At 40.6% G+C, this 27,659-nt stretch overlaps 2 protein-coding genes and 1 long non-coding RNA gene across 12 annotated transcripts in view; 1 reads left to right on the forward strand and 2 right to left on the reverse strand.

Annotated features, from left to right (window-relative positions):
- LOC138124289 (uncharacterized) overlaps positions 1–27,659 on the forward strand; it is a 176,736-nt gene that overhangs the window by 115,387 nt on the left and 33,690 nt on the right. For all 10 annotated transcript variants that reach the window (XM_069039285.1, XM_069039286.1, XM_069039284.1 and 7 more), the window contains one exon: positions 1,994–2,200. In XM_069039285.1, coding sequence (XP_068895386.1) covers positions 1,994–2,200 — 207 coding nt within the window. The remainder of the gene's footprint in view (positions 1–1,993; positions 2,201–27,659) is intronic.
- LOC138124287 (5-oxoprolinase) overlaps positions 1–27,659 on the reverse strand; it is a 129,410-nt gene that overhangs the window by 44,589 nt on the left and 57,162 nt on the right. The window lies entirely within an intron of this gene.
- On the reverse strand, positions 3,878–5,058 carry LOC138124374 (uncharacterized). Its single transcript, XR_011157118.1, has 2 exons — positions 4,922–5,058; positions 3,878–4,872 (listed from the first exon to the last, which is right to left on the reverse strand). It is a non-coding gene; the product is annotated as an uncharacterized lncRNA (long non-coding RNA).

Raw genomic sequence — 27,659 nt, forward strand, 5'->3', positions numbered from 1 at the left:
CTGTTCCATTCGGAGAAAGCTTCGATTAACTAGAGCTTTATTTTTAAATGTATTGGAAAAACTCCTCCCCGTGCCTTATTATTTGCCAGATCTAGTCCCTGGTGATTATTGTTTCTTATAAAAATCAATAGAGTAAAACATCTTCGTAGAACTCGTTTTCCACATAAGCAGTCGGGATGACGGAGATAAATAAAACAACAGAAAATAGTGTCTCAGGTGACCATATTGAGAAACGAAATTGTTTAAAAGGAAATTGTTTGAATTTTGCTGGTATCGTATTTGTGTCAGCGAAATAAATGATAAACCACCCACGCAAAAGGCAAATATTTGCACACCAAATTTTTACATTGTATCTGCACCTTAAATAAGAACTAAAACAATTAAAATAAATAAGAAATGTAGTTATTCAGGACTCTTAAAAAATATCTCCCAACAGTAACAAAAAATGACTTTGAAACACCACAGACAAGGACAACACTTTGGTCAAATAAAAACGTCTGGATAAGTCTCACTACCTACGAAAACTAATTCTCTGCAAGTTACGTTGTACTAAATGAATTGAAAAACAATTTTGTTCGATACCTGCCTAGAAAGTGAGTGAAGGTTTCTCTTTCGTTCATTTCACTTTTGCTCACTGTCTTTCACTCGTAAATGGTGGATTTATTGTCATATTTATGAAAAAATCAAGTTAACCGACCTCCATTATTCAATAATTTTTATGAATTATAATTAAATAAATAAAATTTGCAACATGAAACGTGCGTAAAATTTTCGGTTATTAAATAAGGGTAAATCTAATTTTTATGCAACATATTTTTTATGCCATTACCATCAGAAAAAAAAAACTCTAACAGAATCAATAACATTACCATTTGAAAAATAAAAGTTGTCCATTGCCCATAAATGGGTTGATGGTACATATAACAATTATATGATCACTCTGGTTTGTAGTGTTTTTAGAGCTATTTTGTTTTCTGTATAATTTTTTTAAGACAGCCTGTATATTTGTTTGTGATTTATTTGAACTCTTCCGATTTCTAATTCCGCAAGTGGACATCTGTTTAATAGTTTGTGGAGATTTAGTTAGTTGCAGTTGTCTGAATGTAATCACAGGCACTTGGGCGCACTCCGTTGTCCCCTTTTGTCTCGTACGTCACACAAGACGACGCTAAAGCTCACACTGCCCCATGAACGACGAGAAAATTGAATTTTTAAGGCGTACCAAAGAAAATGATTTAAATATTTCACGTGTGCCATTTGCGTTTGATCCGAATGTCAGTCCGATTCTTTTGAGTGGGACTTAATAATGTAAAACGGATATTTGTTATTTAGTTCGCTGACTCCGCACAAACAGGATCCAGGTTCAAAGCGATTCTAATTTGGATAACATCCTATGTTAAGGATATTCCGGTGTGGTAACGCATCGATCCATAAATTTCATCACGGCGAGATTAAATTATAATTTTAAAACTGTTTAAATCGCCCTTCCGCGCTAATAACGAGTGATTTATCTGAATAATAAAAAGGCCATCTGTCAGCGCTCGTCTACAAAAGGCGTTGCCGGCTCAAATTCGCCAATATTTCACGACGATTCCGCCGTTGGCGCAAACCGACCGGACTAGGACAACGCGAGTCGAGCATGTTTAATGTTGAATTAACAAAAGTGAGAGTAATTTCGGCGAAGGGGAGAGAGAACACCTCCAGGTGGTAATCGCGCACGGGTACCTCTCCACCGAATCCATTTAACAAATAAATCCAAGCGAAAGAGCATTTCACGGAGTCGAGTTGCTCGACGGTGTGTTTATTCTTCGATTAAACAAATTTTACATGATCTCGCCAAACGACGCTTTATTGCGATTTTTGTTTATCGAAAGGCGAGTTTATTTGTATAGGTTGTTTTATTGGCACTTGTACGATTTATTTTGGAACAGTTTAAAACGCCGACGTGTTCTCGTGGAATTGTTTGAACGAAACGTGTCTGATCTTGTTCTAGGTGACAGATATACGAGGGAATTAACGACCGTCATGTTTCCTGAGATGCCGCAGTCGGATGACGCTTCAGTGGTACCCGATATACCCAAAACTGATCCCTGTTATCGTTTCAAATTCGAGGGAATGGACAAACACGAGTTTTACAGCCCGGGATTCGAAGATAAACCGAATTACACGAACAACACCAACTGCGTACGAGTCTTGGAAGGTGAGTTCCTATTCAGCTTGATTACGGGAACTTTCAATTTGCCGGGATCGCTTCGCTAATTGTTGCTACAACTGAAGAGTTTCTCATCGAGAGATGGCCGGGAAATAAAGATTGAAAAATCGAAAACCACACAAACGTGCCCCGTGTGCGCTAGTCGGAAGTTGGCTATAGTTTTGCATGTTGTTTAGAATAAAATTGACGAAACAGATATAACCGAGGCGAGCTCACTTCACCGCGACGTACTGGGCACAGATGCGCAACATTTCGTGAGTGCAGAATACAAAAAGTTGGATAATTTCTTCAAATATCGCAATAACAGACAGTCTTTCAATTTTATTCGTGTGTATAGATACCTCTAGAGAATTTACGAAACTCGCTGGATGGCGTACGAAAGAGTGAATTATTAATACGCCAAAATATTGGTCCATTTTTCTCGCGAATGGTCGTCAATTTCGTCACGGAGTAATCTTGCGGCACCAGAAACGGGAGTGGTCCCGGACGATTTTTATCCTTTCCGGGAGAGCTTTCGATACATGCTGCGAGATGCGCCCCCGTCGAGGGGACTACATTATCTTTTATTCGATCCGAACACACTTATTTTGTGCGAAACAACCCTAAGACGTCCACAAAATCTCCTTCCCGCGTTTAGAAAACAAAACTCAAAGAAGTAGCTGACTGGCGTTTTCCGACTTATTCTCCTCCGTCGTACATGTGCCTTCCTAAAAAATTCAATATCCTGCGAGTCGACTGTTTCGCTGCAACAAAACCGCCTCCCCTTTTATCGTCGATCACGTATAGAATATTATTTCACTAGTCAAAAAAAAATCTGATACGTGACGACATCACCGGGATGAAACGTAATTCGGAAAAGTGAACGGGGAAGCTTTGTGCGCTTACACCTGGTTAATTATTTACGGAGGGGGAGAAAGGAAAAAAATGAGGAGAATCCTGATGCGGTCGCCGGTGGAGCTGGAAAATCGGCCACAAACGGGAGATAATAACCGTTGATATATAGATTAACGTTCCAGTTAAATTGGCGGGTACAAATGCAATCTGTTTTATCTAAATGGCTATTTAATACAGTCAAAGGGTAAACTAACTGGTGTTTCGTTAAACGAAACTTTCATTTGCGCCGCCACACAAGATTAATTTCAACCGAACTAAAACTGGAACCGGCTCCGGATGATTCAACGGCCGGTTCGAATCCGGAACGGACCGGTGAATTTTCGCTTCTCTCCGACATTTATTTTTTTAGCACCCCGCCACGTAAATGAGATCAAAGTTGAATTTTTTACTTAATCGAATTTTCGTCAAGTTATCCCCTTTGTAACCGAATCGGTTCGGCGCACACCGAAAAAATTTAGACTGCCGAAACCGAGTATCGATTTATTAAAGCAGTCGTCGAAGCAAATTATTGGGTTTCCTTTGGTTCTCCCAAAGCGCCAGCGTTCTCTCATATTTATCCAACGTAACATCCTGGAATTGCACTGTGACCAAAAAGTGGCCAGTGACAGCTCCGGGCTCTCAGGGGGTTTTCGGGGCATAGGGCGTGGGTTCGGATTATAAAAAAATGGGCGCCAGGCAGCTATTGTCTTGAGCTGGTTGTTAAGCTTGTCCAGCTGCCGGGACAAGTGCTCAGTTTCTCGGATGCTTCGGAGTCAATACGAAAGAACTTAATTCCTTGCGAATTAAATAATTGGTTTATTCAATTTTTGTCCAACAGTCCAGGAAATTCGAAATGCTTACTTAAGTGTGCACTGGTCCGTGGAATTGGCAACGTTACTCTACGTAATTTTGTTAATTGAAATTTCGAACCAGTTCACATTAATGATCTTATTCAATACCTTATTCTGGTCTTATCAAGAAAGCTTTCCTTTACAGGTGACCTTGTAACTTATTTGTGAATAAACTTAAAATTAATACAACTCCGATGGAAAAAAAAACGAAAGGAAAATCTGTTGCATGCGTGAAACAAGAATGAAGCGCAGTCTTCTGCTTTCATAAATTTGCAACGTTAATTTAACATCGATTCTATAATTGAAAAAATTGCAAATTTACTGGAAGTAGAAGAACTGCTACTAATAATTGAAATGTGAAATTTGAAAACTTGAGCTTTGTGAAGTCTTTCTAAAAATTTGAAATTATTGAAATGCGAGATTTTTACAAATTGAAACGGTTCTAAATATTGAGAAGCGGGATATTTGAGGCGTTCTTTGATTTTTCGCAAATCCGCAATTAAATTGTGCGACTTATCTTACGCCGGTAACGTGGTGTGACCTTGACGATTTTCTTTAGTCCTTGGTGAAACGGTACGTGGTCCGATGACCTTAATGGACGGTTTGCGGTCTGGCGACGACCACTCTGACGAACGATGCGGCGACGAATGACCCTAAAGAATAACGTTCCTGGTCCGAACTATCGCCCCAAATAACGATGACTGGTCCGGCTGACCCTAAAGAACAACGTTCCTGGTCCGGCTGACCCTAAAGAACAACGTTCCTGGTCCGGCTGACCCTAAAGAACAACCCCTAACGAATTGTCGTTAGTGTTGCGAAACTCAATCGATTCGGTAATTACCTTTCCGCTGAAAGGGGTTGCTTCTCGATAATTCGAAGGAGGACTTTCCGGTTCTCCTTCGCGGTACGGTAACGGTAATCTGGCTCGAACTACCCCTAACGGACGAAAATTGGTGAAGTGAATTCGCTAATGAAGGATAATTACCTCTATCTCGCTAGATGACGAGGGGTTTCTCGACCACGGCAAAACGGTAAACGGTAAAACGGTAAATCTTCGGGCTCCTCGACGGCCCCGAAGGCTGGCAGCGCCGGACGATAAGCGCCATGGCGTTCGGCAATCCACCCACAGGGATGATTGCGGATCCCGAACGCCACGCACGTGATTCGCAGCTCGCGACTTGCGGCACCTGCCGCCCGCTCGGCGGTCGCCGACCGAGTCCTCTTTAATTTCCGCTCGCGATCGGTTTTTTTTTTTTTGGCTACCCCCGGCTCTAGGAGATCAACCCGAAAGATCTGGACCTTATTCCGTTGGGCGATAAGGCGTCCCGGTTATTGTACTGACCGCGCATCTTGATGACAACTTCCGGCGATCCTACACTTGCGCGCTAAATGACAGATGGTCGAACATGGCGCCGGTTTGTTTACGTTGGACGTCACCGATCCGAAAATTCAGATGTTGAAGCGGTAATGTGTCGGTGAGTCCACGCGTAACACACGATAGATGTTGACGGCAATTTCCCGCAGGATCTCAAAAGGTTGGACACCACAAGGATGAAGGAAGAAGGTTTGGGAAAAGAAGAGAAGAAGATAACTTTCCGGCAAGTCACGGGAACAAAAGGGAATCGGAATTAACTTTGCCGTACGGTTACCCGAGCTGAGAAGAAGAAGAGGAAGGATTGAAGGAAAAGGAAAGGAGAAAGAAGAAAAAAGCGAACGATGAATAGATAGGCCGCAGCTAGACAGCCTAGAGGCGTGAGGCCACCTCAGCCTAAAATTTAGGGGCTAACATGTGTGATTCCAGCCGCCCCAAAACTGGCTGGCACAAAGACTCTACAATGAAAACTCTAAAGAAACCGCGAAAGAAACAAACGAAAACCGAAAGTGAAACTGAAAGCGAAACCGAAATAAAACTGAAAGTGATCCGATAAACAAAAATGAACCCTGAACCGATAAACTCAAAATGAATTGACTGACGGCACAAACAAACTGAATTATTTCGAAATGAGCGTCCCCAAAAAAGGTTACGGCAGGGTGGGCGCGTCGCGACGTCATATGCCGTGCGTTGTGTTGCTTGTTCCTGATCTTCGAACAGCGATCTTATTGTCCCGCGAGCATAAGTAGGACCTCTTGGCCTCCTACCCCGGCCAAAACGAATAGTGGCACTTTGACCTGCTACACTACCCCCCTCCTCAAAAAGAAAAAAGAAAAGGTAACGCGGTTGCCTTTTTCTTTTTACACAAAACGAAGATGAAGTCTTCTCAAAAACGTCAAAATTTGTTCAATGGAAAAGTTTTGATTCCGCCACAAAATGGCTAGTTGATATCTGCGCGTATCAAACGATTGAAAACTGAATCTCAATGTCAATTAGTACTTGAGTACTGCGGTATGATGTAAGTCGAATTCGGGATATGTCATAAATGGGGTTTTTCAAATAAACTTTTCCTGAACAAACTCCACGGTAAAATTTTTGGTCTCGATCATTTCAAAAAATTCGACGAAAAAAAATGCAACGCAATTTTCGCTGCAGCGCTCGAAAACGGAAAGTGAAAATGCGACGAAGCGTTTTCCACGATTCCACGGAACGTCATCCGCAAAAAAATCGCTCATAGAGACACTTGGAGGTCTTCGAGTGTCTGACCTTGACATTGGCGAAATGTCCACCGTTTCTCCGATTGTGCGACAAGGATGGAACTCAAACAAACATGTCACCCGAAAAAGTGTTTCGCAGCGCGATAACGTTCTCAAAAAAATTTCTTATCTGTGAAGACACGAGATAAGACTGAATACAATCCGCTAATTTTCTCTGCAAAATTCCTGCTTCTCTTACACGGTAAAAAAATTGAAAACTGAAATTTCTCTGAAACCCAAACCCAAAGCTCCGATTGTTGAACAATGAAAAATCTGTGATCTTGCCAAATCTGTAGTTGAGTCACAAACACGATAAACAAAGCTGAATGAGCCAAACTGACCAAATTTGCGGAATTCAAACGAGGAAGCAAAATCGTCAAAATTTGTGACTGCTACAAAGTTGACAAATCACACCCCTAACAAATCGCGTCAAAATTTGTGGCGGCTCGATTGACTTGACAGGCCCTCGAAAATCCAAGCGTCAAAATTTGTGGCTGTCAAATGCAAGCGAGCCCTCGAGGCCCAAATTGGTTTACAAATTTCGCGAAAATGAAGATGAGCGATAAACGAAAATTTGTGGTTGCTCCAAAAGGTCGGGAAATCGGGCCCCACGTTGTGGGCGTCAAAATTTGTGTGACCAAAAAGTGGCCAGTGACAGCTCCGGGCTCTCAGGGGGTTTTCGGGGCATAGGGCGTGGGTTCGGATTATAAAAAAATGGGCGCCAGGCAGCTATTGTCTTGAGCTGGTTGTTAAGCTTGTCCAGCTGCCGGGACAAGTGCTCAGTTTCTCGGATGCTTCGGAGTCAATACGAAAGAACTTAATTCCTTGCGAATTAAATAATTGGTTTATTCAATTTTTGTCCAACAGTCCAGGAAATTCGAAATGCTTACTTAAGTGTGCACTGGTCCGTGGAATTGGCAACGTTACTCTACGTAATTTTGTTAATTGAAATTTCGAACCAGTTCACATTAATGATCTTATTCAATACCTTATTCTGGTCTTATCAAGAAAGCTTTCCTTTACAGGTGACCTTGTAACTTATTTGTGAATAAACTTAAAATTAATACAACTCCGATGGAAAAAAAAACGAAAGGAAAATCTGTTGCATGCGTGAAACAAGAATGAAGCGCAGTCTTCTGCTTTCATAAATTTGCAACGTTAATTTAACATCGATTCTATAATTGAAAAAATTGCAAATTTACTGGAAGTAGAAGAACTGCTACTAATAATTGAAATGTGAAATTTGAAAACTTGAGCTTTGTGAAGTCTTTCTAAAAATTTGAAATTATTGAAATGCGAGATTTTTACAAATTGAAACGGTTCTAAATATTGAGAAGCGGGATATTTGAGGCGTTCTTTGATTTTTCGCAAATCCGCAATTAAATTGTGCGACTTATCTTACGCCGGTAACGTGGTGTGACCTTGACGATTTTCTTTAGTCCTTGGTGAAACGGTACGTGGTCCGATGACCTTAATGGACGGTTTGCGGTCTGGCGACGACCACTCTGACGAACGATGCGGCGACGAATGACCCTAAAGAATAACGTTCCTGGTCCGAACTATCGCCCCAAATAACGATGACTGGTCCGGCTGACCCTAAAGAACAACGTTCCTGGTCCGGCTGACCCTAAAGAACAACGTTCCTGGTCCGGCTGACCCTAAAGAACAACCCCTAACGAATTGTCGTTAGTGTTGCGAAACTCAATCGATTCGGTAATTACCTTTCCGCTGAAAGGGGTTGCTTCTCGATAATTCGAAGGAGGACTTTCCGGTTCTCCTTCGCGGTACGGTAACGGTAATCTGGCTCGAACTACCCCTAACGGACGAAAATTGGTGAAGTGAATTCGCTAATGAAGGATAATTACCTCTATCTCGCTAGATGACGAGGGGTTTCTCGACCACGGCAAAACGGTAAACGGTAAAACGGTAAATCTTCGGGCTCCTCGACGGCCCCGAAGGCTGGCAGCGCCGGACGATAAGCGCCATGGCGTTCGGCAATCCACCCACAGGGATGATTGCGGATCCCGAACGCCACGCACGTGATTCGCAGCTCGCGACTTGCGGCACCTGCCGCCCGCTCGGCGGTCGCCGACCGAGTCCTCTTTAATTTCCGCTCGCGATCGGTTTTTTTTTTTTGGCTACCCCCGGCTCTAGGAGATCAACCCGAAAGATCTGGACCTTATTCCGTTGGGCGATAAGGCGTCCCGGTTATTGTACTGACCGCGCATCTTGATGACAACTTCCGGCGATCCTACACTTGCGCGCTAAATGACAGATGGTCGAACATGGCGCCGGTTTGTTTACGTTGGACGTCACCGATCCGAAAATTCAGATGTTGAAGCGGTAATGTGTCGGTGAGTCCACGCGTAACACACGATAGATGTTGACGGCAATTTCCCGCAGGATCTCAAAAGGTTGGACACCACAAGGATGAAGGAAGAAGGTTTGGGAAAAGAAGAGAAGAAGATAACTTTCCGGCAAGTCACGGGAACAAAAGGGAATCGGAATTAACTTTGCCGTACGGTTACCCGAGCTGAGAAGAAGAAGAGGAAGGATTGAAGGAAAAGGAAAGGAGAAAGAAGAAAAAAGCGAACGATGAATAGATAGGCCGCAGCTAGACAGCCTAGAGGCGTGAGGCCACCTCAGCCTAAAATTTAGGGGCTAACATGTGTGATTCCAGCCGCCCCAAAACTGGCTGGCACAAAGACTCTACAATGAAAACTCTAAAGAAACCGCGAAAGAAACAAACGAAAACCGAAAGTGAAACTGAAAGCGAAACCGAAATAAAACTGAAAGTGATCCGATAAACAAAAATGAACCCTGAACCGATAAACTCAAAATGAATTGACTGACGGCACAAACAAACTGAATTATTTCGAAATGAGCGTCCCCAAAAAAGGTTACGGCAGGGTGGGCGCGTCGCGACGTCATATGCCGTGCGTTGTGTTGCTTGTTCCTGATCTTCGAACAGCGATCTTATTGTCCCGCGAGCATAAGTAGGACCTCTTGGCCTCCTACCCCGGCCAAAACGAATAGTGGCACTTTGACCTGCTACAGCACTTCATTTAAAATAAACATTTAGTTCCCTACAAGTATCAAACGAATTCCTCTGATATTGTTCGATTTACTTTGCCAACATCAAAAGGAGAATTATTCCGACACTCCGCCGTTGATACAAGAACATTACCGGTTGTTCCAGAAAATTGATGGCGTCCCGTGGGAAAATAACAAGTTTCGTTCGATAGGTTCCCACAGAAAAGCTCCACAATATCGTATCTCTCGTAATCCGAGTGTACGCATTGTTACTGCTCTTCATGCTGATTTTTCATCTCTGGGAAAATCGTCGGAGTGCATCCTAAATCATCGACCCCTCTCCCTTTCTGCGACTATTTATGAACTGGATGGCGATACACCAGCGTAGCAGACTCATAAAGTTGGTGGAACTCGAGGCAAACGTGACTCTCATCAAACCAAATAAATTCCATAAGTCAACGTACGACCTGCTCCGTTCCCGAAGGATTTTAAAATTTGATACATCAATTGGCGGCAGCGATCACGTCGGAATTAATCGGAAGAATTTAATTAACTGCGCTAAATAGCCAGTTACTCGACTTTTCGGGGCAAAGTGAATCAATTCAGCGGAATACGCTTTGGGGGAGATCAAATCTATCAGATCCACGTCCATATTTAGTTGGTTCGGTCGTTTGTGCACGTTGGAAACTTTTAAACATTCTTGATCCACCTTTCAAAACTTCGCGATTTCTGATTCGTGTTTTTATCAACACGTCAAAGGTATCGCAAAAATCCGACGGAAAATTCATCACGGATGGGAATGTGCCGCTCCATTCCGCATGATTGAAAGTTGAAGGAAGTTGCGAGCGCGAGGGCAGCACTAATGGCACGGTAATTTGGACATTCGCGTCCAAATCCGAAGCCACTTAGACGGAAAGTTGTCGCACATTCGTAAAACTCCCCCGACAGTGTTGTAAACCGCGCTTTACATTCACACGTCGGGTAAAAATTTTTAATAAGTTTCCGTAAAAAGTATCTTGAGTAATAAAACACCTGTTGCATTTACGAGTGAAAACTAGTTGAGTTTTTATGTTCGTCGACTTAGATGCAAGAGTAATTCGTGACATGTGTAACGCATTTTTTCCTTTGTTATTGGCTCATTCGGAATTTCAACTGACAAATGTCGACCCCTGTAAAGTTTATGAAAATCGTTTTCAGCACATCTGTTACAGTCAAATACACTGCCATCAAAAAGTTTGTGAAGATCGTAAAATTTTACCAAAGTACGTGTAAAAATGTCTTAAAACTTTTGATTTAATGCAACAGTATTTTAGTTGTAGAAAACGCACGTGACAACTTAGATTTTTTTTGTTGTTTTTGGGTATTTCGTCGAAATTCTCTACAAGTTTGTTTCAAAGTTTTTCAATGGGTGACAAGTTCGGTCAAGTGGCGGTCATTTTAGGAGACAAAAATTTGAAATATATAATTTTTTGAGGCCAAACCGATGATAATCTAGTCGTCATATACCCACCAATATACTGACTCGTTTTTCAATTTTTTTTTTCTGTTTTCCAAAATTTTCATTATTCACTTTTGTTATTTGTTTTTTTATTGTAAATAGTGTTAAAATGGTATGGTATGGATCACATGAAATGTGAAAGATGCGCTCATGTGTGTGATATTAATTACGAATTGTAAAATGGGAAAAGATTTATTTATGTATTTTAACTTTTAGGAAAGATATACAGGGTGTATCTGAAATACGTGTATTAATTTTAACCAGTGAAAGAACTCGTCAATTTATGAAACTTTTCTCTATAACATTTTGTATTCGCAAAAGTTTTCCAAGATTTTTTTGCCCCTCAATTTTTACCAAACGAGTAAATTTATTCCAAATTTTAAATCAATTTGTAACTCTTTTTCGTAAAAAATTCAAATAGAAAAAACGTTTCATTTAAAAAGCTCTCCTACGTGTTAAAATTAACACACACATTTTAGATACACCCTGTATAATTTGTGTAGCATAATTAAGAAGATGAACTTCATTGAATCCACCCTTACCAAATTGTAGAGTACAACAGGTTCATTGCATTCGAAGGGATCATTTTGAATTACCTACTTCAGAAAATAGTTGTAAAAAGTTGCAGCGGTTCGATCGGGATTTGGAAACGGTAAGCTAGATTTTGAGCGAACGAAGCACACTTCTAGATTTTCCAACTTTGACTTGATCGAGCTGCAGGGAGAACACTCATCGTGTTTTTTTGTTTCAAAAATGGAGTTCTAAACATTTGCAATTAAAAATATCATCGTTGAAATATGTAATTGTTGTTGTTGGTTTTCAGTGAAATATTCTTAATCCAGTTCGCATTACGTTGGTTTGGGGTAACACACGTTAGTACGGCGCAATTCCTCAGAAGGAATACATAAACATTTCTCATTTTCTCTTTGCAGAACGGATCAAACAAGAACCGCATGTTATATGATTCAGTATTCAACAGTACAGTTGGAACTACGGCAAAAAAAATCCCACCGCAGGAGTGTCAATAATTGTGCCGAATACACAGTTCGAATTGCTCCGAGCAATATAAATGAGTTTTTTTTTTCTGTCGAGGAGTCAGTCTTCGATTTCGTGCCGGATAAAAAGCGACCAGATCCGCGAGCTTCGGGTATTAGTCGAGGAGTCCGACCGATTCGGAAGTGTCTCTATCGGCTTAAGCTGTCACAAACCGATGTTTCCGGTTCGTTTGTCGGTTTAACCCCTCAAAAAAAATTGAATTAAGAAACAAAGTGACGAGAGCTGGAGTGTTAAAAGGAAAATAATTTCAGATAAAACAATACTTAAGCCGAACGATATCTGTCCGTAACAAAAGGACATTTACCAGAATTAATTGGCCGGCGCAATTAAAATTATGACGGCAATTATTTTTTCCCGACCTCGTAAAACGCTCGTCATTTCGAGGGAGAAAGACAGAAGGGCGCGAGACGTACGAAATCTTTCATAAATTCGCTGGAAGGTTTCGCATTGTTTCAAATTCTCAACCCGGCTTTTTTCTCATTGTTTCTCGGACTCGATTCGTTAAGGACGTATTAATTTGATTTTCAATATTCGACATTGGGCCAACTTTTTAAAAGCATCGGAAATTTATTATATTGACAATTTCATTATAGCGAGATGGAAATTTTAAAAGCTCTCATAAGGAATGGGATTTAATTTCCTCACTCACTTGCGGTTTAAGTCAAAGGACATTTCCAAGGGGCTTCACTGAAATTGCGTTCTGAAGCGTTCGCCTTTCCGTGCCGAAGTGTTCTTCCATCTCCTATTGGTGATGCGGCTCGTATTCATATCTTTTGCGAGCACTACAAATATGTTTCTCTACTCGCTTAATCAAGTGAGCACCCCTCCAGGCTCGCGCTCTGTTGACGATATTACGAAATACTTTTGACTGTGCGACCTTATTGCAGAAAAAATCACAAATTCAATCCGTATCGGATGCATATGCGGATGGCGTTTGATTTTTCATGAACCGGTCGTAAAGGACGAAATAAACGACAGCCTGAAACAAGGTTATGAACTCCGTCTCCGGCGGAGCTTTACGACGTAATAAATACCGACGATCAATCAGCGAATTCGGAATACACCGAGCATGAGTTTTCCACGTTAATGACTTATTATTATAACGGGGAGACAAGAAAACAAAGCGGATGCTTCGGTCTGGAGATGTGAAGACATTAAGACGAATACTTAGTCGGAATGACATTCTCCGACGGGAACTTTACGAGAGAAATATTGAATGCTGTGTATCAAGTCGAAGACGTAACGACAAAAAGGAAGTTTGCCACGACTCGCCGAAGAATGGCTAATCATGAAATAAAGAGGGGCGGTATTGAAAAGACTTCCTCGACGCAGTGGCGTGGAATCTGAAGAAAAACAAGAACATGGATGAGTACAGCGCAAAACTTGCTTGGCGGGAAAACACCTAAAAATGCCGGCGACGGGATGAGTTAAGAATACACACGCGTCGCGCACCGCCTACGCGGTTCAAGTGAACATCCAACTTTGAAAGCTCTGCGGAGCCGATTTAAATTACCATTAAAATTCCAACGTGTGAAGGTGATACGGGACCGGTTCAGGTTTTCCACCACGTTCCAATTTATTTTCACATGAAACAAATTGTTCAGCGGTAACAAGTTCCCAAGTTCAATTAATGGAGTGGTTTTTGGTCACGACGCCGCCGTCGCAAGAAAATTAGACGAGTTTGCTTCGTCTTCAAGTTTTAATTATGTTTACTTAAGCGTTTTTTCTCCTGTTGTTCGTTTCGTCTAATACGGGATAATGAAAATGTGTTTGTTGCACCTACTAGACTAATGGTTATTGTCACCGTCGCGACGATTAAAACACACCTTCGAGAACCCGACCCATTAACGAGAATCGTTCCGTAAACAATCGCTTCACGTACATTGTGTTTATTAAAATTTCCAACTATAAAACTTTAATTGCAACTTCGTAATTAATCTTCACAACGGAGTGGAGAACGGTTGAACTGTTTGCAACAAGTTTAATTGGGTAGTTAACGTTAAGCTCTTATTAAAACAGTATTCGCAATAAGAATGCTTTAATGTTCTATTTCGAATCTGGCGGGCTAGCGCCCTCTGCTGGGACGCCGTCAACTTGTAAAACTGAATTATGGATCTCACTGTATACTTAATTAATTAGCGGACGTTATGCGATAATGCAAATTTTTCAAACTCGATTTCGAACAAATCAACGCGATTTGTGTTTTACGTTCATTTCCGGTGGAGCTTTTTCGATTGACAAACCGAAAACGGATACCTAGCGCGTACGTGTGAAGTCACGCTTTCAATGCTTATTTATTATTGAATAAAAGCGCTCACGTCGGTTCAGGAATCAATCACCGACACCGCCGCAGCTTTCGCACCTCAAAATGTACGGCGAGTGGCTTTAAAGTTGGTCAAAGAGTGACTTACAATGGTGGAAAGTCGAAGAGACAGAGAAATGTTTTGATTTGATCGGTACAACTGGGAGAGTTTAATAATTTAAGAAGGCGAAAGTTGCGCATTCTGAATAAGTGCATAGACCGAATTTCCCCGAGGAGCTTTGCATGGCGCGAAAGTTGTTGGTGTCGATAACGACATTAACATTTTGAAATATGAACATTAGAAAACATGCTCCCGGCATAAAGCAAGTTAATTTATTTACGACGGACGCACACGTCTCCCAGCAGCGCGATTCGCTCAGGAGTCCTTCGCATTTTTATTAAACGTAAAGCCTTTTGATTTACGAATATTTTTAAGCTACCCTCGAGAAAGTATAAAAACCTTTGTTTTAGGGGCCCCCTCTAGTAAACATAAATTTGCGCATAGAGCAAGCGAGATTATTCATAGGTTATAAATTTGAATAAAACTACAACGGCGACGAAACGCAGACGGAGCGGCATCCGCAAAATCCGGTTTAAAAATATCGAATGAAATCCTCGGTATACGCCGGGCTCCCGGAATAAGTAGATTTGTCCCCGGGAGCAGACGCCCCCTCTTATCTGACCCTGACTCCCGAGCTCGGACTAACGCAATATAGTTGGCCTAATCTTTGGCTTCGCGCCAGTCTCTCCACACTGGAGCAAGCCGCGATCCAGATTTCGCATTATGCCAGTCGAAAGGAAAAAATATACGGCCGATTTTATTTAACACGCTCGTTTTAATTAAACGCCGGCGTAAATTACGCGATGCGGTTGGCGGTGCCGAATGAGAGGCTGACGTGTGGGTTTTTCGTAAAATTGGACTTCCACGGCGGGTCGATGAGGAGGGAATCCGCGGATCGATTCGTGAGCGAAATGAAAATGTTGCGGAATTATGTCGGAAGTAATTGGATGATTTTGTTTTTCCGATGAAAAGTCTCGCAGATCTAACGTATAACGGAAACGGAAAAGTCGTGAAAAATTCAAACGTACAGAGGATTGTAACAGGCAGCTCAAGTCGATACTATAATACATACCATTATTCTGTATTTTATCAATTCTCAATGTATTTGACGATTTTTATTTTGTACTGTACCGACGATCTAATGCGACTTCCACATGACGTTCTCTAGACTTTAGACTTATCCCTTTACACATTGTAAGAAGCTACATGCAGCGAGCGTGGCATTAAATATTTTCTTTTTACGTACATTAAGTTACTCTGTTTCGACAATCAGTATAATTGTTAACAAAAACATGCATTTTTGTGTACCGTACGCGAAACGAGCACTTCGCGTACACAAAATAGGCCGCGAAATCCATTTTCGCGGCCGTTGCTTTTAACGACGGTCGTTTAAAGTAAACGTCATTTTAATATTTGATACAAATCAGAGTTTGAATGTAAGACTGGCGTTTAGATTTGATTTGTAAACTTGTCATTTTACAGCTCGCACTTGTCAGTTTGCAGTTGTCGTTGTAATAAAAAGTGTTCTGAATTAGTAAAAACAGTAAAAAAGTCTTTTTCTGTACTACCTCGTACATGACAATTAAATTATTTGGAGACCCCTTATTTGTAGGCAACCAACTAATCACATCAATTTTTTTAAACAGTACAGGTACATTAGTATTGTGGTGAAAATGTTGCGCAGTACACTAGGATGTTGAAACAGTTCTGATAATCCCCTAGAATGATCAGAGAGGAAGTCGAGTTTAGTTCTAGGGTATTATAAATTATTATACAGTGCAGGTGTTTGGATTTGCCACAACCATAGTCCGTTGTAAAGGGAAATTCGTGAAATTTTATGAGGTACAAGCAAAACAGAAATGAAACATTTACGTTTGGTTCAACAGGTCTAAACTTGACCGCAACTTGTGCTACCTGAACGCCGCAGTTTCCCTGCTGAAAATACATAAGTCACCGAAGACGATCCTCTCTGGAGAGCTTGACGGTTTTGAGAAACCTGTTGTGTTGTTTATGTAGGTGTCGAAAAATGTATGAAAAACTCTCGACGCGAGAAAGTTTCGACGGTGGCAAATGAAAAAGTTCGAAACGGTGCCCGGGCCACATCACCTACCCCCTAAAAAACTACTTAGTTGCCGTGACAACTGAGTTCCCGCCGGTGAACTAATTAGATATGCAGATTCCTGCGCGTCCCCGCCTTAATTTGATGAACCAAATTCGGAATACTGCGAATGAATACTTGATCAGTAAATTTAGAGACAATAAGTGTCATTAATTAAACCGACGATAGACCGGGGTTCGAATTGTGGAAAGGTGATTAAGAGCCATGTCGGGGTTACCAATGGCCTGTGCGAAACAATGCCCGCCCAAGACGTCCCTCGCCCCGATTATCGGGAGTCAGATAGTCGAGACGCATATACGAGGGGTGAGTGATTACGCGTTATTAACAGAGGGGCGCTACTAATGCCAGATTTATCTCTAATGGCGTTTGCCTTTGATCTGATTGTTGCGTTATGGCTCCCTCTGCCACCTATTAGGCGCAACCTTTGTATAACTGAATCAGCCTTAATTATTTCGCCCTCGGATGGTCGCCGCCGCTCCCCCAAAGGGAGAGGAAGGAGACCCGAACCGAAGGCGGAAGCTCCACGAACAAGGTGCACCACACATCGTTCGAGATCTACACGATCCGAGAAGGGGAAAAAGTGGTAAGCAGACCTGGGAGCCGTTATCTATAGACTAACAACACGTGGAAAAGCCGCAGAGGGCGTAGCCAATAACGCTTCCGTTTCGAAATCGATCCGGGGGTGTTATAATCCGGGAACGTCAGACGGTTAAACTGTTTTAGGTCAGTTTGGAAATGTGGCTCGACAAGTCGTCGAATTGCAATCTCGGGAAGTTCTCCTCCTCCACCGAGGAGGATTCCGCGTTCGAAAAATTACGCCAGTCGGCACGATCCGCCGAAAAATCGAAAAACGGTACAGTGGGGTTGCGACCACGACTGTCAATTTAATAACAAATGAACGTCACATGAATGCCGAACGAGCACGCAAACATTTATAGAATTATATAAAAAGCTCATGTTTGATTGTTTACACAAAGTGTACGTGTGTGCAAGTTCCGACCGCAACAATGTAATAATAACGTTTCAGAAATAAATTTTAGAAAAACATGTTTCGCCCGAGTGCGGTGTCAACATTTGCACGATGCACGGAAGTGCAATAAAAAGTTCAAACTGCACCACTATCGACCACTTTGATCACCGCCGCACCAAACCAAGCATCCTCCATCATCATCGTCATTATTTGCTTTAACGTGAAATTTCTTGTTTCCAACGTTTCATCTTAATAAATTCAAATGGAAATCTTTTATAAGCTTATTGAAGTCTGTTTTCCATACAAATACTCTCTACCTTAACTGAAAAGATCGTAAAAAGTCCAAGTTTGTTCAGGGATGAAACGGAAAATATGGAATGCGATGTTTCCGTGTTTGTCCTCCCGTGCATGAAGTTTGAACCGCAGAACGTCAGGAAATTAATAAAAATGTTTTCTTTGTTGCAAGATGTACGTTCCGGTTGCGTGCAAAACCGCAACTAATAAAAAAGTCTTTAAGTGAAAGTGGATCGGAAGTTGTTGAAGTCGCCGATCGACGAAGCGGCACACGCGAACTGAAGATCGCTTGTCGACCAGTCTCGATTGTGACACGAACTAGACATCAAAGAAAATGCGAAATGCCGGATAGTTTTATTGCAAGATTTTGTTTTGGCGCGATTTAGCAACGAGCAAAGCACAAAAAAGGAATGGAAAAGAAAAACAAGAAGTATTCTTGTGGTCTTCAAAAAATTATACATTTTTTTTCAAAAACAAACAAGGGACACAACATGCACCCAGTAATTTTCTGCAGATGCCAGTGATACGTTAATAAATTTCCAGCATCTCTGGCAGGTTTTCAAATTTGACGGTTCAGGCTGGATTCGGAACAGAAGTTACATCGCCTCGGGCGGTGTTCGTACATGTTTGTTTATCTCCTGTTTTTGAAATAATTGTGGTGTAATATCTAGCATTACGAGCTCACAATTGTTGCACCACCGGCGTAGTCGCTACAAAAGCTCGTCGTTTGTTTACACCCAAGACCAGCTTTCGAGATAAAGCTCGACAGTCAAATCTGCAAGTTGCCGTTCGTCCTTGCCAGATTAAATCTTCGGATGCAGTCGGGTCCGGGTCCGAACTCTAAACCCGGACTATTATCTCCAACTAATGGAAACGGACATCGTAACGAATCCAATAAAAGAAAGATAATAAACAAAAGAATGGAATCTGAGAGTCGACGTGGCAGCTGTCTCGAATTCGATTATTCTTACAATCGTTTTTATAAACACACGTCCCTGGCTCGTTTATACAAGACGACCTTCAACCTTCTTCTCCATCAATTTTTTTATGCGTTCTGATTATTCAGGATGGGATGTAAAAACGGGCTTTTATGACGTCACTAACCCCGGCAGCGAACTATCCGACTGTCCTTCCGCGTCGGGATCTGCCAGAGTTCACATCCCGAGTCCTCCTCCTGCATCCTGATGAAATGCAGGACTCTTAAAAGCCGCCACTTTAAAACGGTCGGGTCGCGTAACATATGGAGGGCCATTAAAAAGATGGGTCATTGTCTCGTTTGCGGTCCGTGGAGCGGCGGCTTAATTATTACATTTGTTTTGTCAAGTTTATCCCTTCGTGCCCGGGTCGGTTCTTTTTGCCCGTTTCGGTCGGGAAGATAATTAATTCTGAGATGGTGAACGTGGAAATAATTTATTTAAATTCGATGTGCATAATAAAATTGTCAAAGAATTTCGGAGAGGAGGTCTAAATAAATTCCGGCGAGATGAATTTTATTTTTCGGGCCGTTACCGGCGACGTTGTTTGAATGTTTCGGGTTGCATTAATTAGCCAAGGTTTTTTTCTTCGGTCGTCTCGAATCCAAATCGAATTTGGAGCGGAACCCGGAACGAAATTACTCCATTAAGAAAATTATTCACGTAATAAACGTCACGATGCAACTCGGCGCGCACCGGAGATATGACAGTCGTTCCTGCATCCAAATTGTTTCCAATGGATTCGCCGCCGGCTGCACCGGAACCGTTCCTACTTCCGACGAACTTGACAGTCCCATTAGATTTTTAACCGATCACTGTCACCTGGAGACGCGCAGCGGCGTCCCGACCCGATCTAAATTAAGACAATTTCTGCGTCTCTATTTGCGACACATCCGAACCGATTCATTTTTAAAAACTGAGACATTTGGCAAACACGCAAATTTCTTAAGTTCAGAGGATTAGAGATGGTCTAATTGCAGAGGCGACGCATATTTTATTTCGTTGCGGCTTTTGTCGAGCGGAAGAATTTGATGTATGGCATGCTGGAGGACCGCGTCCCACTTTTACGCTGCTCGATGTTAATTTTATTTTGCCGAATATTACGAAAAGTCGTCGAAAAATTGAGGTCTGAAGGACTGAAAAGACAATAAAGAAAAAATCTCAAATTAGTGCCTCCGGGGGGTCGATTCGGTACGAAAACAGATGGCACAAATAATGGATAAATGTAAATAATAGATTAATTAATTTATCGAAGCGTAAAGTGTCACCGATATTTTGAACCCGGATTCTATTATACGACCAAATTAATTCCGACGGATCATTATATTTCAAACAAATCGACCTGTAAGGACGGAACGGCGTAAGGTGGGAGCACTCGACGCGAATTTCCGATAAACACAACGAACTAATTAATTTCTCCACAAATATTAATATTTCACATGTTCGATGTTCGTGGTGCGGCTTCCAACTGCAATTGTCTCGTATACGGTGTGGCGCCGCTAGAATGGAACGGTTCCGCCTTGTAGATGTCGCCGCGGTCGCCATTTGCCATTCGGCATCATCGTGATCGTTCCCTTCGTTAGGATGCGATCGTGATGGCAATAAAAGAAAGGTAAAGCGCCGTGCCGGTCATAAAAAATTTACCTACTTGAAAACAGATACGAGGAGAGATCCATATTTCCGTAGAAAACTTTTATCCGGGATATAAATGAAACTTTTATATGTATTTCATTCGTGGAATGTAAAAAGTCGCAGACGTTTTCGAGCCATTTCGGCTTTTTATTTTTGATCTGGGAAGAAGCCGATTTAATTGAAACCGTCTCCGAGTGGTTTGCATATCGTCCTGCACAATATCGCACACATCTGTCGGAACGACGAACAAGCAGAAGTTTCGTTTGCAGCTCGCCATTTAACATTGTAACTTTATTACAAGAATATGAGGACGTGGAAGTGCTACATTTTAAAAGGCAATTAAATTGCAGACAAGTTGCAATAAGCAATCAAGGAGAATTTACATATATTTTCGCGCTAATTCGACAGAGAATAACTTTCCTGCCGGCTCGATGCCGTTTCGTCGACTACAATTAAACCTGCAGGATTGTTTGTTTTGTTGCGACGAATAAGAAACGCTTCGGCGATAGTTTGTCTTGGGAAGTTAATGTAGTGAGAGAATTACGGCATAAGTTACAACATCTCGGTGAGGGATTAAATGTCAACAGGTTTAATTGCATTTTGCCACTTAGCGCCCAGCAGGACGTTACCTGCGCAAAGGCACATTCTAATAGTACCTACTCTCAGCACGTCACAGCTAGAATCGAACCATCAAAAAGACAAGTTGATGTCTTTGCTTTCAAATTAAATGCAAAAAATTGAGAACAGTTTCACACAGAAAAAGACACAAATAGTAAAGATTGGATTGACGTGATGAAAGCATTCATCAACAGCTTTAAATAATGTACGCGACTGTGGAATAGACAGGTACAATACAAAATGTACCAGGCCGAGAAAATTGTGGCACATATTCAAGAGAATGTTTTTTCGATTGGTAGTGGATCCAATACAATTACTTTTTTTTTCTTACTCAATAGAAATTTCAAACAAGATTGGTTTTGTTTTTATTTTAGAGAAGAATAAATAAAAAATAAAAAAAAGACAAATATTAAATTTAAGCTTACAGACCACGGGTTTTTTAAATAATCAACAAGATTGTGAAAAAATAGAAAAACAATACAATCTATACAGGATTGATCTAAAAGTTTTTGCAGATTTTTGTGGTAATTTACAGCCTCTCGTGAGGCTTTATTATTTATTTTGTATTTATTTTAATTTTAAAATGTAACATGTAAAGTGCTACATTTTTTTACAAGTGGGAAGTTTCCATATGCGAGCGCAGAACATTCAACCAAACAGCAGAAATAATTTAAATTAGCTTTTGTTATTTCCAGAGGCGCTAGCAGAAAAAATATTGTATTGTATATCGGTACAATTTCAACTCGAATGATTTTGTACATCTCGCCTGCGGGCACTCTGTATAAACTTACCATTTTCGATAAAAAAAATTGTGAGTAAAAAAACTATTTCACATTATGCAAAAATATAAATTTTAAGCACATATTGATTAAAAAACAATTCTTTTTTTAATAGTGGCACAAAAACATTATTAAATAAAGTTTACAAATGTGCAGAAACCTCCAATGCAATCCCCACAATATTAATTGATAAAGAACGATCAGTGTATTCTACGATTTTTAGCACTCACCCTGTAGTTTAGTACTTACTTTAGGTAAATGAAAAGTAAAACAATCTTATAAAATATAAGAGAAGCTTCCATCTTTTTCTTTTATGTTTTTCCTCCCATACACTACTAAAACAAAAAAAAAAAACATCTTGGATGGTTTGTTTGAACAGAAAACATTTTTTTTGTTTGTTAAAACGCATCATGTGAAAAAGACAAAACAAAGCTTTTACTCAACAAAGACATATTTATATTGCGGTACGTAAATATTTTTACAAATCGAAAACGTTATACATTGTAGATATCACTACGTCTTTTTTAGATTATTTGTATATTCTTTGTTCTATAATACGTAATATAACTTTACTTTATTTCTGGATGAAGCCTTAAAAACGGCGAATGCGCCAGGCGATCGAGACGTTTTTCTTTTGAAATTAATAGTTATTTTCATATGAATACCGCTGTCAGATGACTTTTCAGGTATGAGGCCTAGATTTGAAACACGAGGCGTTAGCCAAGTGATGCAAAAGAGGCCGAATATCTGAAAATTGACAGCGCACGTTTTTCGTGTTCGTTTGGGCAGTCTCAAAAAGCATTAATCAACAGACAGATGTCAAGTTAGGTAGGTATATAATCTGGAAAGTTTATACAGGGTGATTCATATAGTATCATACAAACTTTACCCGGTGGTAGATTTAGACCCCTAGACACTCTTACAAAAATGTCTACGTTCTTACGTTAAAATTGTTGAAGATAGAGCATGTTGAAGAGTGTACTACCACCTTTTAAGAACCGCAGATTAATGAAAATATTTTACGTTGAAACAAGCTGCCGAGATGATTCGAAGGAATTGTTGTCAAAATGAAACTAAAGCGACCTTTACAATACCAATATTTTCTCTATAGCAACAATTGTTTGCCTCTATTATGACATTCATAACATCTGTTATACACTGGACGTACAGACCGATACAGTAATGTTTGCCAATTTTTGATGTATTATTCAATATTTTATTGTTAAGGGCCTTTTGAGATCGGAATCTGCCACTGGTTAAAATATGTATGAAACTATATGAATCACCCTGTATATTTAGTTATATACCACTTTCCCGGTTATGTATCTCAGGAAACGAACATGAAAACACCTTTTACATCTATTAAATGCCAAAATAATAATAATAATACTACGATAATTGATAAATGTAGGATTTGCGGAACTGAAGGGGAAACAATTGAACACATTATTTCTTCTTGCACCGTTTTGGCTCAAAGCGAATATAAAAAACGACACGATATATTCGCTAAAATTATACACATGAATTTAGCTGTTAAATTCAATTTATTAAAGAATACACAACCACATTATAGTTATACACCAGAAAGTTGTTTGGAAAATGACAGTTACAAGTTATATTTTGATAGAACAATTTTAACTGACATTCATATTAAGCATAACAGACCAGACATTATAATTTTAAATAAACAACAAAAGCAAGCATATCTTTTAGATATAGCTGTTCCAAATTCACATAATATAACACAGACATAAGTATAACACAAAAATTAATAAATATTTAGAGCTGTCCGTTGCTATGAGAAATCTTTGGTGTTTAGAAAAAATTTCGATTTTACCACTTGTAATTTCAGCAACGGGAATAGTACCGCAATCTCTTTTTAAAAATTTAAAAATTCTGGATTTAGATAACACATTGGTAGTTGAAATTCAAAAAGGTATATTATTATACTCATGTCACATCGTGAGGAAGTTCCTTAACATTGACACAGAACATAATACACAACAAAGTCAAAATGCGGAGGCAAGACGCCGGTAATTATGTTGATAAGCACTGCACTATTACTTGATAGTAATATCCGTAATAGTGTATGTACTCCGGCAAAATTGCCGTGCCGCCGGGTGGAGGTGGGATAGTGGTATAAATAATAATAATAAAAATCAAAATCACGACCGCTGCTCTCGATTTAATCGACGATCGATCATCCTTTGGTGCAATTGAATTCCCTCCGTTTAATTCGAGCATGTTTGTTTGAGTTTAATTAAAACAAATCGGCGCAACACGATGCGCTTTGTTACAACTGTAAGTGCAAACTTCAAAATTCCGTTATTTATTTCTCTGCAACGAATAATACACCGACCGACAGTAACTGCATTCGCGGGCTCCATTAGCTGCTGGTGTGTGACTTAGACCCTCTGCGTTGCACTCCGACTCGCATAAGAAATACTGAATAATGCATGAGAGCGCACGTAATGAACAGAGTATTCTGCGGGGAAAGTGCATCGCGTATGTGCTTTCGGTGCAGCACCTTTTTGAGCGCCTTCTAATGCATTTATCCGCAAAGTCCGCCCGACGTGCTCCACAGACCAAGTTTCCGGAAGGCACCACTTTCGGCGCACCGCCCCTGTTTTGTTAATTGTGCTTTTGGTGGCAAAAAAAATTTTTCCTGGCCGAGATTGAGCCGCTACGTGAGGCTTCATTCCGTTTTCAACTGTCGACTTGGGATTTTCGTCAGCGCCGCCGAATAATTTCGGAATCAGGCCGACTCCAGTTCCAGCGTTTTGTAAACCTTCTTTTTCAACACGTTAATATACGTGGAGTAAATTACGGCCATAATAAAAGACCGCCCTTCTGAATTATGAACTCGACCCGACATTAATATTAACGCAAGACTTAACCCGCTAGATTTGTGCCGAGTCCTCCCGTTACATAAATCGGGAAGGGAGGACCGGGGCGTGATGTCTACACAAGACGAGTTTATTTATTTTGGGGAATTTTTATTGTCGACTAATTCGGCGACCGTTCACAAATTCCGGCTCAGAATGTTTTCCGGACGTTTCAAACTGATTGCGCTTTTCGCCGACAGATGGAGCCCGCCTGGCCTGCCATCTATCAACGACCACGACGCTAAAATTTTGCAGAAACTAAGCGACGGACGCGCACACGTGTCAGGTCGCCCTCAAAATGTTTCTCGTTTGCCTAAACTGTACGACGTTAATTCGTTAATTGAAATTTATGGCGTCAACAATTTTATTGTGCAAATTAATGCTCGTCCCGCTCGTATTGTAAATCACTTTGTTAACTGACGGTCCGGACAATTCTGGTCTTTTATTAAACAACTCGGTTATTTTCGACCTGCAACTATGAAGTTTTAATAATTCCGAAGCAACATCGAAGACCGACTTAAAAGCATTTTGAAAGTCCGAATCTACAATGAAGTTTTCTCGAATCAGTTGGGAATATATAATGCGGAAGCTTTTATGGCTTGCCGAATGCACATTATCCATTGAATAATTTGAATTTTACGACCAAAATATTTGCCGAACCCAGATCCATCACGTATGACAAATAATTTCAATTTTGAAACATTGATAATTCAAATTATTTAATCCAATCAATGACGACCTAATAACGTGTGGTTTCCCGTTGTGCCATCATAATTGCAAAAACAAATGAAAGTGTTGAATTTTTTATTGTCTCAATACTAACCCAACTGTCATTTATTTTGTGAAAATGTGAAATGTTGTGCATTCCAGTAAATGTATGAACGGAAGAGATTATTTGTTTTTTTTTTAAAGGAAGCAATTTGAATTAAATGTATTTTGAATAGTTTTGTTTGAGTTTCAAATATTCCAATCGGTTTGACGTTTCAAATGTGTCGGGTCCGCATTTGAAAACTTTTTCGACAATTTAAATTTGCCATTTATTTTAGGGTCGTAATACCGGTTGAAAAATGGTCAAAACAAACATAGGTCAATAATGGATTATACCGAAGCCAAATTTATTCATTCGGGAGTGACACACAAGTGTTGTAATCAAAAAATATGAATTTAATCCGACCATCGAGTTGTACGCTTGAGTCGTCCACGATAAATCTGCGAAAATTCAGTAGGAAGATTAAAATTTCTGTCGAAACTCAATCACGGATCGGTAATATTTGTTGGGAACATTTTGGATATTAAAATGACGTGGGGATTACGTCTTGTATTTGTGTGGCACGAATTTAATCTATCCGATATTAAATTATGAAAATGGGCTTATTACAGCCCGGAACAACCAAAATTGACAATATTCGCATAGTCTGTGCTGGCGGCACGATCGACGGAATGTCAATAAAACACATCTATTATCTCCTGGCTTGTGATTAATGTCATCATTAACAACATTGTTGTACGGCGATTATCATTACACACGGTACACAACAATAAACCCTCGCCCGAGGAACAACAGAGGAGCTGCGGGATACCTAATTCTAATTTGAAATTTTCATACCTGCCTTTGAATTACCATTTTTATTAAACGAAACATCATAACAATTATCGCACACTCGGGAAACGGATTTTTCGACACTTCAGGAGCGCATTTATTGTTATTGGGCCTAAAATATTCGAGGCGTTTTAGAGGCGGCGAACACGCGAATCGTATAATTTCGAATAGACAAACAGTGAGGATCCCTCGATTTTAATAAATTATCCAGTCGAACAGGCGCAGGGTAAATACCCCGGCGCATCCACCATTTCGATGATTTGTACCCGACGTTGTTTTTCCACTTTGGATGGTTCGATCATTTTTGGGGGTTCCCGGAAGAAATCTTCGTTTCGGAGAGCCGAATCGATTCCCGAAGTCTGGTTTCCTGGAAGGTGGAAGTCTGCCGCCGCACAAAGGACTCATTGCACATATCTACTCCAATTAGTCGGTGTGCTTTCATCGTCGGAGCCAGCCCTTTATAAATGGTAATGCAGCTGGAAGTGGAGGCGGCTTTTAAACAGACGGGTTGTTGTGTGTGCACCCTCGTCTAAGAAAAGGGTCCGACTACATCGACAGGTTTTGTCGATGTTTGATTTTATTATTCAGCGTGAGGCTCGGCTGCCAGTTTTATTGATTCGGCAGAAACATTCATCACCGACGTAAACGCGTTTTGTGGTAAGTGATAAAGTTCCGAAAGTATTTTACCTGGCAACAAAATGAAACGGTAATGTTTTGCGGAATGGGGGCTTTTTTTCGAGCGCCCCGAGCGGGGGCGGGCTAACAATGTAAATTCAAACCGTGGAGGGGATGAGTCGTGTTTTACACGGCCGAAATTGATATAGGGTTGGTTTTTGCTTTTGTGTGCTGCAAGTTTATTTACTTTACTCCTAGGGGGGTACGCCGACGGTCATTAATGAATATTAAGTCCGGTGGTGACACTGGTTTGTGTGTCTCATGCCGTATCAATTAATTAGCGAACATTTAGTAGCTACTAGTCCAAAAGGATATTTGCAATCCAAACAATAACAAATAATTTACTCTCTTTGATCATCGAAATTGTCAGCTGACAGACATCGGAGCCATTAATAGAATGTATATGCTAATAGCTGAACAGGTTTTCGTGTTAACGTCCATCAGTAATAAATTGAAAAACTGATGTAACACAATATTATTTTGATAGCAAATCATACTAGTCATATTAGTCAACATACGTTTTTTATCGGAAATCCTGTCAACAATACAATTTGTAAATATCAAAAGCAACAACTCGGAACCTTGAAGCATCACGGCTG

Source organism: Tenebrio molitor, chromosome 2, assembly GCF_963966145.1.
Source record: "Tenebrio molitor chromosome 2, icTenMoli1.1, whole genome shotgun sequence".
NCBI lineage: Eukaryota > Metazoa > Arthropoda > Insecta > Coleoptera > Tenebrionidae > Tenebrio > Tenebrio molitor.